The sequence below is a fragment of the Atractosteus spatula genome, chromosome 12 (genome assembly GCF_055471065.1).
Source record: "Atractosteus spatula isolate fAtrSpa1 chromosome 12, fAtrSpa1.hap1, whole genome shotgun sequence".
Lineage (NCBI taxonomy): Eukaryota > Metazoa > Chordata > Actinopteri > Semionotiformes > Lepisosteidae > Atractosteus > Atractosteus spatula.
Window position 1 is genome coordinate 36,483,694 of NC_142717.1, and position 14,135 is coordinate 36,497,828.

The 14,135-nt window shown below is 40.1% G+C and overlaps 3 protein-coding genes across 4 annotated transcripts; 2 read left to right on the forward strand and 1 right to left on the reverse strand.

The window, feature by feature from the left end:
• Positions 1–1,268: 1,268 nt before the first annotated feature.
• ntaq1 (N-terminal glutamine amidase 1) lies at positions 1,269–5,489 on the forward strand. 2 transcript variants are annotated; one of them, XM_088929128.1, is made up of 6 exons: positions 1,269–1,462; positions 1,943–2,042; positions 3,246–3,296; positions 3,977–4,125; positions 4,315–4,439; positions 4,832–5,489. In XM_088929128.1, exons 1-6 carry the CDS (start codon positions 1,383–1,385, stop codon positions 4,933–4,935), a joined length of 609 nt encoding a protein of 202 aa, XP_088785254.1. In that variant the 5' UTR covers positions 1,269–1,382; the 3' UTR covers positions 4,936–5,489. The 2 variants fall into 2 exon arrangements, with proteins under 2 accessions (XP_088785254.1, XP_088785255.1); XM_088929129.1 differs by lacking the exon at positions 3,246–3,296 and having other exon boundaries at positions 1,278–1,462.
• Positions 5,490–5,807: 318 nt separating this feature from the next.
• On the reverse strand, positions 5,808–10,348 carry LOC148822980 (proteasome subunit alpha type-2). The gene is made up of 8 exons (XM_088929127.1): positions 10,267–10,348; positions 9,369–9,445; positions 8,713–8,845; positions 8,296–8,418; positions 7,892–7,973; positions 7,242–7,315; positions 6,922–6,979; positions 5,808–6,078 (listed from the first exon to the last, which is right to left on the reverse strand). The coding sequence occupies exons 1-8, from the start codon at positions 10,305–10,307 to the stop codon at positions 5,962–5,964; spliced, it is 705 nt and encodes a 234-aa protein (XP_088785253.1). The 5' UTR covers positions 10,308–10,348; the 3' UTR covers positions 5,808–5,961.
• A 276-nt stretch (positions 10,349–10,624) lies between these two features.
• Positions 10,625–13,995, forward strand: mrpl32 (mitochondrial ribosomal protein L32). Its single transcript, XM_088929260.1, has 3 exons — positions 10,625–10,796; positions 12,171–12,349; positions 13,707–13,995. Exons 1-3 carry the CDS (start codon positions 10,694–10,696, stop codon positions 13,959–13,961), a joined length of 537 nt encoding a protein of 178 aa, XP_088785386.1. The 5' UTR covers positions 10,625–10,693; the 3' UTR covers positions 13,962–13,995.
• Positions 13,996–14,135: the final 140 nt, after the last annotated feature.

Below are 14,135 nucleotides of genomic sequence, written 5' to 3' on the forward strand. Positions count from 1 at the left end.
GGCGCCACAAACGTCACAGAAAGTCAGATCACTACCTGTATGTTGCTCCGAAGCAAGAAATAGGCCACGTAGGTACACCCTCTTCACTTTGGAAAGTAACGTGCTGTTTCTGACCACACTGTGCTGAAATGGCGGTGATGATAAGGAATTTATATATGGCACCCCTGCGTCTTGTCGTTCTTGTTTTCTAAACAATTTAAGAATTTTATTCCATCCTGCGTAGTGATCTATTTTGAAAGGGTGCCCCGGTAACTTTTTGGCGCGTAGTAAACAACGCCACACGAGGGGCTTTCATTGGCTAATAAAAAAGGCTCCGCCCCCAAGCCGAGGTCATAACAAGCACGTGAGGCTCAGGGAAAACGCGGGAGCTGTCAATTCAAAATAGTCTCCTGTTGCAGTGTATTCTGAATATCTGCGTTACACAGTTACAGTCTTCTGTAAGAGGGGCAAATAAGAACAAAAGGAAAGCTGCACTTTATGAAATAAATGTACATTCCTTACATGTCTCAAATACATACAGAAACGAGGTTCATTCTTTCAGTTTGTGCACATAAATCTTTAGTGTTCGTGGTAAGATCAGCGAATACGTTATCAAATACGTTAACAATGAATTTGGGATTAATTCAGTTCATTTCTCGTCCTAGAAATTAGGCAGAAGGACCCTGGGACCCTCTGTTTATAGTTTTATAGAAGATTGCATTTCGTATTTATGAAAGCCATGAAAACAATTAAAATATATCTCTGGCTGATTTTGTGATATTTTCAGTAAAATATTTTAAGAAGAAAAACTGCTAGCCTGTTTAAATTTAATGAGTGTGAGAGGAGAGGGATTTCACGAACTCACAACGCCATGCTCACACAAGCATATTTTGTATTTGTGGACGTCACTTGCTTTTATTAAGATTGAAACAACCAAGCTCGTAGGTTTGCTGGCGCGAACTAGTAATGATAAAGCTGTTTTTTATTGTAGTCATATATCGAGTCTGTATAAACGACTGTTTCTGATTGTTATGGTTAACGTAAAGTTAAAGTTCGGTTAACTATCTCTATACCGTTGCCTTTGTATTCAAAAGGATGAACCACAGTGTTTTCATTTCACTGAACCACAGTGTTTTCATTTCATTTGTGCATAACACTAAATATACTTTTCATAGTCAGGTAATACATAAATGTTTTCCAATAAAAAGCGGGTGAAAACAGTCCACGAAGAGGTTAAAATATTACAAAAAAGTTGTTTGCCACCCGGAGCAATAAAGGTGTAACATATCCAGTCCCCCTTCTTTAACGTCCGCATGATGGAGGCGTTTCGTTCCTTTTTTAGATGAACAAGTCAAGAAAGTCAGGAATTCACTTTACTATTCCCTGACATCTTCCCTCGAGTCATGAATAATACAAACGAATCATCTCATTATTGCAGTATTACACCTTCCAGACAAGACTGCATCTATACAAGCTGCTACTGGTGAGGACAATTGAGTTATCCACAGCAGATATTATGGTATTCACGCTACCCTGTCGATAAGTCTCTTGTATTACTATCAATGAAACTGTGCGGTAGGACAGTGAATACATTTGTGTTTTTATTTACTAAAGTTGATTGTTCTGTTATGCCACTATTATTTCTTAAGAGGAATTCTGCTTCGATTATAAATGTTTTTGTTTTTTGTTTTTTTGCTTTTGAAGGAACCTTTAAATCCTATCCGGATTGTCACGTATAGAATTAAGTTTGTTACTATGGGTTTTTGCGGAATGTTGCACCCTTAACGGTGTGCATAACCCCCTTTTTTAATCTTTACAGTAGCGCTGTATTTTCCTGTTTTTCGAATCCCGTGGGGATTAGTGTATTTTTATTTGAGGAAACGAATGATGAATTTAGTTTACATTACCTCTAGTCGCCTGCCAATCTACCGATGCAGATTATTCAACTCTTTTTTGTTGTCAGCGAGGAGAATGTCTGGAAGCTCTGCGAACACATTATAACTCGAAAACAATACCCCGAGGATGGAGTTTATGCAGTGTTTATATCCAACGAAAGAAAGATGGTAAGCTGTCACATATACCCCTATTTTCGCCAAGTCTAGGAATATATGCATAATGTGTATACTGAATATCAAAAGAAATGTATCACTCTGTTTTTGCTGATTGGAAAGACAATATGCAGATTTCTGATTTTAATTGTTTTTAGCATCATTGTAATCATGTAATACTGACTGAGTGAAACACCCGAATGACTTTGTTACATGAGAACCGATTGGGCACAGGCGATGAGCACATTTACTAGAATAAACAGGACACAAGCTCTCTTCTCCAAAAATGTCTGTTTCACACTTCAATTTCAATTCAGTTTATTATTATATAGCACCTTTCACAACAAGGTTGCCCCAAGGCGCTTAACAAAGCCGTGTGACAGTACATGACGTTACAGTCCAGAAAGAGAAAAAGCCAGAAGACACCGGAGGAGAGGAACCAAAAACTCCTCTGTAAGGAGAAAAAAAAACTCTAGGGGTCCAACTGGTTGCCCAACCCCTCTGGGCATGCTAACATTATACAGTTCTAAAAAAGTACTAAATGTGGAGTATTAAGTCTTCCATCATGTCCTTCTGTGTGCCAGTACTCCAAGCAGTTCTCTGTAGACCAGCAAATCCTCCTGAACGATAGCTGTATTTGTGGTGTCCCTCTTGGATCCAAGCAGAGATGCAGCACCCAACTCAGATGGTGCCCAGCTTGGAACCTCTCGGCACTTCAGCAAAAGTCATTGAAACTGTTGAATGCCAAGGTGGATGAAAATGAATAGAAAGAAAAAAACGCATATGACTGCTACGCTCTGCTTACATCAAGAGAAAAATGACTCTGTATCACCAGTATGACACAGTTCTCGTTATATAGTGACCTCCAAAATTACTGGGACAACAAACTCAAAACTGCTATTTTTGCTTTATTGCCAGTTTGTATTTGTGATCATGAAATTACTGTGATTGGCATGTACAATCTAATATACTTTTTATTTTGAGGAAGCACCATTCATGTGTTTGCTAACGTTAGATGAAAAACAAACTTTATATTCAACCCAGTGATTTCAAGTAATTGGGACACTTGCAGCACAGAAAATTTGATCCTACAAATAAAATCATGAAATTAATTTTCATGTTATATATTGATTAACTTAAAATGTGTCTGTTTTCTGCCTCCCTTTAAATAAGCTGTAAATGACGTATTGATGGAGTACAGTCTGTCTTGTGTTTTAGGTTCCAATCTGGAAACAGAAGTCAAGCCAAGGAGATAAGCCAGTAATTTGGGTAAATTGCACAGATAAGAACCCTGTTCATCCTGAGCCCTAAGATGAGTGTTGCATTAGATAGTGCCATTTCAGATGCACCTGGTGGTAACCCAGCAGAATTAAACAGATATGGCATGGCTAATAAAACATTTATCCCTGTGCTAAATTTGCGTGTTCCCCCAAATGAGAAATCAACACAATAAAACAAAAAAGATTACTGACAGCTGAGGCCGATTGAACCTGGCTGTCGCCACTCCTCCCCAACCTCCGTTATAAACTTCGTATCTGGGCAGTGAGAGAGATGGCAAACACAGCTCTCCCTGTCTGAGATCTTGAATTATTTTGTTAATCTAACTTGGTTCTTAACAGATCTCTAGCTCACTGAATCCTGCTCTCTAGGTGGGTTGGTGTTTTTAATGTGAAAGGAAGAGCAAAGGATTAATGATGAATAGACAGTTCTCTCCTGATTCAAGTTTCATGACATGTATATTAAAGATATTATACAATCAAGGTCCTAGATGACCAGTGTGTCTGCATTTCTTTAAGGCATGATGAACTATGGGAAGCTATTATACACAGTCTAATTAATCCGGTAACTAGCTGATTTATCTAATTAACGTCTGAGTTGCAGTGCAGACCTGCAGACATATCAATCCAAACTCGACAGCCCTGATATACACACATTATTCTCTTTCCCAGGACTACCATGTTATCCTGCTCCATGAGAGCCATGAGGGACAAACGTATATCTACGATCTGGATACCGTCCTGACCTACCCTTGTCCATTCAATGTGTACGCAAGGGACGCCCTTCAATCAGATGATTTTATCAAACCAGCTTTTAGGAGGTACGAGGTTATTTCTGTAGATCAGTCACAAAATTTTACTTAGGTATTCTCAATTCAAAACAATTTTTTTTAAATCTATCCCTTTGGGTTTTATCATTTGTCTTAAAAATAAAACATTACGGTGAATATTCCCTCTGTGGTCAAACCTTGACACTCTTACCATATGGTCTGGGTTGTGATTACTTTCAGGAAACTGCGGGTTGTGCCAGCAGAGCTGTACCTGAAGAATTTTGCATCTGATCGATCTCACATGAGAGATGCCAACGGGGCTTGGCGTGTGCCTCCACCTCCATACCCGTGCATCGAAACACCAGGTATATGTCTTTTTGTTCCACCAATTATTCACTAAAATCAAGCGTCGATGTGCGAAAGACACAATCACTGTGTAAAAAAGTGCGTAAGGCGCACAGTACCGTAGAGGTATGAGTAGTTCAGCCATGCTTGAATTGCCAAGAATGTTTGGAGTCACTAAATCTAACACTTGTTCAGGGGTTAAAAAAGTCAATCGTGGGATGTCTTTAAAATTGGAAGGATTACTGATCTTTAAGCCTAAAATTTGGCACCACTGTCCACCATGGCTTCAGGAATGCATTTCAGAGGATACTCCCGATATATTTAGGAATAAAATGTTTTGAAAAATTGAAAATATTAAAATTGTCCTTATGAAAAGAGAAATTTGAAACTTTCCTCTCCTCCTCCTCTGCAGAGTCCAAGATGAACCTGGACGACTTTATCAGCATGGATCCCAGGCGAGGCTGTGGCAGCGTCTACACCTTAACAGAGTTTGTGCAACGATTTGCCAAGACCTGATGGCAGACTACTTCAAAAGAAAGAAATTCATTGGAGTTGTAAATTTGTTAGTGACTGTTCAGGGCTGTTGGGGCATAACAAGGTGTTCAAAGTAAAGAACACATCCTTTGCCTTTAACAAAGTAATTAAAAGGAATAATCTGGAGAAGCATGGAATCATATTTACCTCCCATTAGAAGGCATGGTGAGAACATGAATGTAGAATGTGGTGTTCTACTGAAGATTGTTCACTAGCAGAATACAGGCCAAAATGCAAAGCTCACCTCTAAAGAATGTTGTCCTACAAAATGTGTACAAATACATGTAACAAGTCTACAAAATAGTGTTTTAATTGCAGCTGCAGGTGTGTTAAAGTACTGGACGTTTTGGCTTCAGAGAAAAATAATTCAGGTATGCAGAAATTCCACTGCAAGTGAATAGTCTGTGAGGTACAATGGCCATGTACAGAGTTTTGAAACTGAAAGGAGCACATTTGTCCTGAAAGCTAAACTTCCAAGAATGTATAGCCAAAATTTAAAATGTTTTCAATAAACATCTTAATCCTTTTATCAAAAAGTAGTGTCAAATGTATTTTAATCTATATAGTCCTTCATTAGCATATAAGTAAACACTACAACCTTTTCATTCCCAAAACATGACTGTATTGGGATTACTGACCAAGGAGGATTTGACATTTATATGCTGAGCTAATTTCTTCTATTTAAATCTGATATGAAACTTGGGAAGATCCTTACAACCTAAAACATTATTTTAAGTCTGTTTCATATGTAATATACTGGAAATGTTTAAGTCACTTGCGGGCTGGAATAAATTATTCTTGAAGTTCCCCAATATGTAAAAAACAGGACTGGCCATTAAAGAAAGCGGTCTAGATTACTGTTCCATTACCAGTATTTAATAGTTCATTTAAAGCAGTGAAGATACAAATGCTAAAAAGTTCCGAGTTGGTAATGCAGTATTGGTAAATTAATGATTAAATCTACACAGCTCCACAAAAAAATATCAGTCAAGGTAAACAGATGCTATTTTAGGCAATAGCAGCCAGATAGTCTTTCACTTCAGTGGGGGAGAGTCTTCTGAACCCTGCTTCGTTGCAGATGCCAACCTCTATGTTATCTTCAGTCATCTGCCCTTCAAAACTTTCCTATGAAAGACAGAAACCATAATGTGTTACATTTACATTACTGCTAATTTAATCTACATTAGAGAAATGCATAAAAAGAACAATGGCACTGCCTCAATGTTTTTAAACCATGTATTCAGATCTGCAGTACAGTCTATTCAGTTCATTTTAGGGCAGCAATGTTTTCCATTAGCTTTTCATATATGCAGTACAAAGTCATAATTCCACTATATTGGTAGAATTCACATCAGATCAGAAAAAAGATAAAAGCTTTACACTTACATTTGATCACTAATTTTGTTAATCACAATTCATTAATAAGGAATAAATACTTTTCTGTTGGAATGGAGCAAAAGTATTCTAAAATAAAACTTGGGTTTTCTTTTAAATACATCAATTCCAAGTAAAATATGGGCTCCTCTTATTCTTACAATGGAGGTATTTGCTTGAGAATCCCATTTTCATTTGCACCTAAATACAAATTATTTTTCAATTGTTTCCAAAGTCAAATTGTTTGACTTTGCCAAAGTTCCCAAATTGTTTCCCAGTTGGGGTTTTCAATAGTTTCTCCCTGTTCACAGTGGGCAATGGGGTGAGAGAATAAAATTTCAAGTTTTAAAATATTTAATTTCATTGGTTTGCAGTCAGCAGTCTCATTTGTGATGAGCAGACTGCTTCTTGCACAGCATCAGGGAAGAATAAGGTCAGCATTACAGCAGAGAAAAAATAACAGGTAAACATCCTTCATAATTAAGGTTAAAGCCTTTTAAACAATGTTTTACAGAAGGATATACTTGAATTGTGTCTTGGAAATGATCAGTTTATTACTGAAATTATGTAATGACAAAAATGAAAAACCCCTACCTTTAGCGTTAATATTGCTGTGTGAATAGCATCTTCAAGCTCCAGATCTTCATTGTATCTGTAAAATCAAACATTTGTTAAGATTAACTTTTTTAATATATGCTATTAAACAGCAAACCATGTCATTTGTTAGTGTTCTCTCATACATCCATGAAAACTTTGCATGGATATTTTTCAGTTACTCTTTTATGATTGACAGGAATAAAATGGATCTGGCATAAAGATACTTGTCGTTTGTTAAAGCGATGTAGTCTGTACATTTTCTTTAAATTGTTTCATGTCTTTTAAAAGCAAATCAGTTTAAGTCTCAGAATAGTTACCTTTTCTCAAGGAATGTTTTTCCATTTACGTAATTCTTTCCCATTGCTGTTGCTTTCCAAGCAAAATACGCACCCTGTGTGAAAACAATTACACTCTTAATTTAATAAGGGATAATGCAAGTATTATCATTATCATATTATCATTTTTTATGGACTGAGAAGATTTTATATCATTTCTAGAAATAAGGGATGAAGATGTCTGATAATGTAGTGCCCAGTAATGCTGAACTTGTAATGACATAATGCTGAATGCTCACAGTGGAAATATTAACATCACTCACAAGCAGTGACCCTGAAAGTCCTCACTGCACTGATCTACAGACCATGTAGCTCCCTGCAGGAGTTACTTTGAAACAGGCTGTGGGATGTCTTCCTTAGCAAGACAGATAAGCCAAATACCCTCATTTTTTGTAGCTTTACTTGTCATAGCCCATGAAATGCATGTCGATTCATAACTTAAAAATCAAGGTTTGTGCTTTATACATTGAAATTCAGCCCATCAGCCCTGCACATATTACGAAAACACCACACAACAAGACAAAATTGCAGAAAGAAAGAAACAGGTATGTAGAAACCATTCTGTCTACCGGTAAATATACATGACATACTGGGAAAAATGGCCTTATCGGTTAGTTACAGAGTTTACTTACAGACGGGTCTGACTGGAACAGATATGGACGGCCCTCATCCCAGCCAGCAATCAGCAGTGACACTCCAAATGGGCGCACACCTCTAAAATTTAAAAGGCAGGAGTGAAATAGTTGTATAGAAAGAATAACATTTTGAATAAGACCTTTTCGTAATGCTAACACCAAATAGTAAAATTCCTACACGGGTTCTAAGAATCTTACTCAAGCTATTCCACTTGAACGTCAATATGCAAGACTCCTTTATCCTGTGATGTGTGATGGGATACCCCCGATGTGAATGAACTGCTGCTCCCGACAACATTTCACCTCTTCCGATCACCGTGTGTCTGTACGGTAAATGGAAACCCGCAGCAGCCAGACGCGGGGTCTCGGAGGAGGTGCTGGGGGAGTGGGGGGATACGCACCCGGACTGTGTGTACTCCTGCATGACGGAGGCGACCCTCTGTACCAGCTGCGCCGTGGGGATGGGCTCCTGATACACCAGGAAGTACTGCTGAGCCAATTTCCTCGCCCTCCGGACAAGGACCCTGTCGGCACACATCGGCAAGAATAATGCAAGACCAGTTTTCCGTTTCAGAGGGAATGGCGGAGATTTTCAGGACCTTAAATCCACAGAGTAATTTATTAGCCATTTACCTCAGAGGCTGCTGCCTGTCAACATACAGCCATATTTAAGAACAGGACCAGCAGTTGCACAGTTGTCTTTTTTATTTCTAAATTCAAATGCACAAGATGTGCAATTGGCCATGGATAAAAGCAAAATTGTGCTGGAAAGAAAGCTGTTGGATTGTTTTCCCGGTGCAGAATGGAAAGAAAAGTACCTGTAATCCGGACCCATGCCACTGTATACCATTCCTATGTGTTTGGTAATTGGCTCCACCTTGTGCACACTCTGTTCATCGTACAGGATGGACTTCTGTTTCTTCTCCGTTGCCAGTACGACTCCATTTGCAGCTGAATGATCAAGTGACACCAGATTAATTCCAAGCAAAAACTAGGACTAATCGCCATAAGGTTGAACAGCAACAAACAAACATGCTCTGTGCTCAGTCATACATAATTCAGCCTTTTCTAGCTGATGTACTATAGTAAAAATATTATTTGATGACGGCTTTATAAGAAGTGGAAAAATAGATACTCGCAAATGATGTAATAAAAAGGGAGAGGAGAGCAGAAAACTAGTAAAAAAGGTTTAGGCTTGAAGCTTTAGTTTCTTTTTTTCTCAACTACAACTAGAAACACATCATATTCGAGAGATTTTCTCTTTTTATAAAAAAGGACATTGTACATTTAAAATAAACACAGCCAAGGACAGCAACATGATGCCCTTTACCACATTTACATGAACTCAGGAGAGAGAAGATTTAAAAAGACAAAGTATAAACTTCCCATCTGCGATTAACCGCGTTAAGAGAAATCACACTGCAGTAAAGAAGAACATATTGAATTCGAAGAAGCAACTTTTTGCTTTATTTACCTTTGATTCCAACAGATGGAGCCCCTGCGGCTACAGCAGCAAGCGCATATTCGATCTGCACTAGCTTGCCCGAAGGACTGCAGAAAGAAGAGGTGACAGACTTGAGGAAAATCGGGCATGCCGTCAGATACGGAAAATTCACGTACCGCGAATCTGAGCTTTGAAAACATACAGTATAGAAGTAACCACATGATAAGGATTAAAGACGTTCCTTTGGCTACTCTATAACGGCAGAAGAACAATGCTGTAAAACATCATGGGTACGATCGGTTTACCATTGCCTAAATACTACCAGTCATTCTGCATGTTTGGTGTTCACATGCACTGCTTACAGAGGTAGAGGGGCAAAACTGTTCACAACTACATCCCATCGTGACATGTTTGCGTGCATGATAAACAGGAAATGTGTAGTTTTCATATACTGTTCTTGGAGTATACGATCACTTGTTGACTACAACACGTGTTTAGTTAATAGGCAGGAAAGAATATTATTTTGCAAGATTATCCATCTTAGTATAAACTAACACGAATTGAAAGTGAAAGTACAGCTAACCTCCACAGCCAAGCACGGCTATATATCACTAGTGCCACGGATCGTAATCCATTTATATACACACGGGGAGCTATACAATAAAATGAAATGTAGAATTAACATTTTAGTAACCATTTTTTAACTCTTTAGTAGTGCAAACTATTAAACGATTAGAAAAATCAGTGAAGACTCTTAGGCCAACGGAGTGACTCTGCAACTCTACACAAACGCATCGCATCTTAAATGCCCAATGCCGATCAAGTATGTAATTGTAAACGCTCTGCGAAACTTTACAATTCATCGTAAATCATACAAACCGTTCACATCCCCCATTCTTCACTTCAACTAGAACAAACGGTTGTTTACCTGAATGTAGTAAGGGAAAAGCTGTAGCCTCTTTCTGCCATTTCGCTCACTTGCCGGGGGAACTTGCGCCGGACCGTACCAGTGTCGCAGAGCACTCTGGGACTAAAACCTTCCGGAGCAGTAAAAACTACAAAATCCAGGACGCTTTTCCGGCCCTACATAATGTCTTGCGCTGGTTTATTTTTTTTTGTAATTATCACTTGCGTAAAAATAAACATTGATGCATGAACGTCAATGTTGTGCAAAAGTGTGCTACCTTTGTGCAATAAAAGTCTGAAAAAGTAGACAATTTTCACACAGGATAAACTACATTTCCCATAAACCTATATTCCGTTCCCATAAGCCCGAAATGATATGCGCAGTCGCAGTGGATCACTGACCCTGGGTTTGTTCTAACTACACGCTTTGATTTTGACAAGCAGGCGATATGGTGTGGTTGAGTACATCGGGGTTTCTTTGTTTTTTGAGACGTTCCTTGATAAACTTGGAATTGCGAATTCTACAGGTCGCGGGGTTTGACAGGAATTTAGGTAAGTTGACTAGCAATTTGCGGAATACAGCGAACAGGATCGACAAATTCATTCCGGGGACAGAACAAAATTCGTGACATTTGGGAGATAGCACGTACTTTTGACGTGCACACAATCGCAAAGTGTTGCATGCGTGCAGCAAAACTGTAAACTAAACTTGGGAGGGACCGCGAGTGATGAAACGTCCTATGAAAAAAAGTTTCCGCTTCTTTTATGTCAAAATATGATTAAATTGCACGATACTGATTCTGGAATCAGTCCGAGGAACAGCAAGAACCCGAGAATGTAACCAGGACCTGCACTGGCAGGCTGAAGGAACTGTACAGGAAAAGGCTGTGATCGCAAATGTTAGAAGTATTTTAAATGCTCTTTCTCGTGTCTTTTTTGTTCTACACATTTAATGTTGTAGACGTCCTTGTTCTTGACATTGCCTGTTAATGATATGGTCCTCCTCACGAAACTGGTTTGTGTGTTATTCTTTTTAGCTGCCTATTAAGGACAAGGGAACGTAAGAGAAGCTACAAGCAAGGAGACGATTTGGTGCACCTTAACGTTTGGTTGCTAGTAACTAATTAGTCTGAGGGCACATTGTGTTTCCTGTGCGCTTAGTAGACCATTGATCAGGTTCTACATGCTATTGGCAAAACTGATAAAACTGGCATATCTCATGATCATAAGTCAGCTGGACTAGTTGAGCACACCAGGGCTGTGGCCCATTATGTCTTTATATAGGTCCAGTCCTGGTAATGGGATATGCAACATACTACAAACTAAATCTTTCATATACTTTGAGATCCTGGTTATTTATACTAGTTCTTAACCCCTCTTGAAATGCACGTGTCACAGCTTATTTCTCCAAGTGGCCTCTCAGAGTCTGTGCAGTAGTGCTGTCACAGGCTGGAAAGAGACTTTGGAAAAGGGGCAGCTTAAATTTATTAAGTCCAAGCTTAATCAAAGCAGAACTCGAATCAAAACATTAGCCAGCAGTATCAGAGTTTGAAAAGGGGGGAGGTAAGCAAGCAGTCGAGATCTCAGAGGCTCCACGCAGTTTAGCCCCAATCAAATCTACATTAAAAAAAGGTATCTGTTGTAAAAATGAAGCTGTCAAATAACCGTCCACCCTAGAGGGATTCGGTTTTAAGCCAAAGTCTATTATTTTTTTAAAATAGCCTTTTTGGGTATGTCTCCTTTATCATGGTGTTCTATAGACACAATATGGTGTTAGTGCAGTATCTGAAACAAATATATAATTGGATCACGCTCTCTCCTAAGTGGCTCGCTGCTGTGCTGACGCGCAGGGCCGTACTGTATCTGTCGCGGCGCACGCAGCAGCAGACGCGTTCGCTAACTCGGTGAGCGTCTGTGCTCCCGCAGCTCCAGCCTGGGCAGCGGAGGCGCCCTGCCTCCTCCCCCAGCCGCAGTCGCCGCTCGGACAGGCGGAAGACTCCGGTTTCCGCGACAGCGTCTTCTGGATGGCCGCTCCCAAGAAGCGCCGCACCATCGAGGTCAACCGCTGCCGCCGGCGAAACCCCGCCAATCTCATCCCAGTCAAGGTACTCGCCTTCACTTCGGTCCCGAATGTCAATGACATGCAAGCGCCCGTGGTGCTGTGGAGGGGGATTTTCCGCAGCTGCCGGCAAAACGTGAAAGAGTTTAACCGAAGAATGACAGTGGCCAGCACTCTTCAGAATTGTGAATATCCCATCAGGTCATCGTCTCAACAGTCAGGTTGAGACAATAACCAGATTTTCACCTTTCAAACAAGGACAAAAGCCTACTTTAATAACACCAATGTACTGTGTTCGTTCTGATCCATTAATTTGACGCTGACTGAATTATTGTAAAAATATAAATGTGTAAATGACACTTCCAATTCATTTTTTTTTGCCTAATTAGTAGCCGATCGAGAGATCTCATCTGTATGTCGGTAAAGCCACTGTAAATTCCAAGAGTTCTCCTTCTGAACATCTGCACCTTTGTCAGCTAGTATAGTGTTAAAAAGCTGCCTGTATGTTACTCATGGCTTGTCCGTTTGGTGCAGTGTTACTGTAGTATCCACTACATGAATTGGGATTGATGAGAGGAGTCACCAGGGTATCAAAATGATTAATCTAATTTGGCCATAAAGTGAAGTGTCATGTTACATAAGCCTTGTGTCCATGTGTGATTGATTAGAGGAGAACACACTATGTACATTATAATAATAATAACACTGGGGGACTCCCCTCCACCACCACCAATGTGCAGCACCACCTGGATGATGCGACGGCAGCCATAGTGCGCCAGAACGCTCCCCACACACCAGCTATCAGTGGAGAGGAGAAGAGTGATGAAGGCAGTTCATAGATGGGGATTATTAGGAGGCCATGATTGGTAAAGGCCGATGGGAACTTTGGCCAGGACACAGGGGTAACACCTCCTGTATGCATAGCTGTAGTCTATCATAGACTATCTGTCACAGCCGTGCTATCATTCTGCTTAACAATCTGTGAGAAGGTATTGAATTACTTCCCACAAACGTTTAAGAGCACTATGAAGAGGACAAAGTGTATGTTTGAGAGTTTCTGGAGGCAAACTGATTAGCATTACTGCCTCGCAGGGCTGGGGCTCTGGGTTCATTTCCACTCTTGGTACCAGGTTTTTATGTTTTCCCCGAGTTTGTGTATGGATTCCTCCCACAGTCTGAAGACATACTGGTAGGTCAACTGGCTTCTGGGAAAACTGGCCATGGTGTGAGTGTCTGTGATGGACTGGCGTCCCATCCTGGGTGTAACCTGCCTGATAGTCTCCAGCTGCCCTGTGACCCTGTAGTGGATAAAGGGATCCCAAAATGGATGGTCATCAAGTGAAACACTGGTGTAACCACATAGGTTTGTGCAAGGTTGTTATTTTTCCTGGGTTTTTTTTCAGACAAACATTGGGCCGTGCCCAGAGTGCGGCCACCTCAAACTCAAGCACGTGCTGTGTGGTTTCTGTTACGAGAAGGTCCGGCGAGAGACGGCCATAATCCGAGGACAGATCCAAACACTGGAAGGGAAGCCCCTCAACTCTCCGGCTGTGGAAACAGTGGTGCTGTATGACAATGAAAAGCCTGATGATGCCGACAAGGGCAAACGAATTGTAGAAAGAACCAGGAAGCGCCCATCCTGGTTTACTCAGTACTGATTCTGTAAAATTCCACCTATTAAATTTTGTACAATACATTCTAGTGCATGGTGTAATTATATCCTTTATAAATGGTCAATCAGGGACCCATCCTTACTCTGTAGAAAGCAGGACCACAGTGTTACAGAGTTAAAGGAATTGGAGATTCCTTCTCTGTTTGCATTAACTTGCCAC

Coding starts and splice junctions, on each gene's coding strand:
- ntaq1 (XM_088929128.1), top strand. CDS start 1,383: ATGAATAATACAAACGAATCATCTCATTATTGCAGTATTACACCTTCC. Junction 3,297..3,976: donor GAGATAAGCCAGTAATTTGG/GTAAATTGCACA, acceptor TCTCTTTCCCAG/GACTACCATGTTATCCTGCT. Junction 4,126..4,314: donor ATCAAACCAGCTTTTAGGAG/GTACGAGGTTAT, acceptor GATTACTTTCAG/GAAACTGCGGGTTGTGCCAG.
- LOC148822980 (XM_088929127.1), bottom strand. CDS start 10,307: ATGGCAGAAAGAGGCTACAGCTTTTCCCTTACTACATTCAG. Junction 7,974..8,295: donor CAGGAGTACACACAGTCCGG/GTGCGTATCCCC, acceptor TTTAAATTTTAG/AGGTGTGCGCCCATTTGGAG. Junction 7,316..7,891: donor TGTTCCAGTCAGACCCGTCT/GTAAGTAAACTC, acceptor GTTTTCACACAG/GGTGCGTATTTTGCTTGGAA.
- mrpl32 (XM_088929260.1), top strand. CDS start 10,694: ATGGTGTGGTTGAGTACATCGGGGTTTCTTTGTTTTTTGAGACGTTCC. Junction 10,797..12,170: donor GGGGTTTGACAGGAATTTAG/GTAAGTTGACTA, acceptor GTGCTCCCGCAG/CTCCAGCCTGGGCAGCGGAG. Junction 12,350..13,706: donor CCAATCTCATCCCAGTCAAG/GTACTCGCCTTC, acceptor GTTTTTTTTCAG/ACAAACATTGGGCCGTGCCC.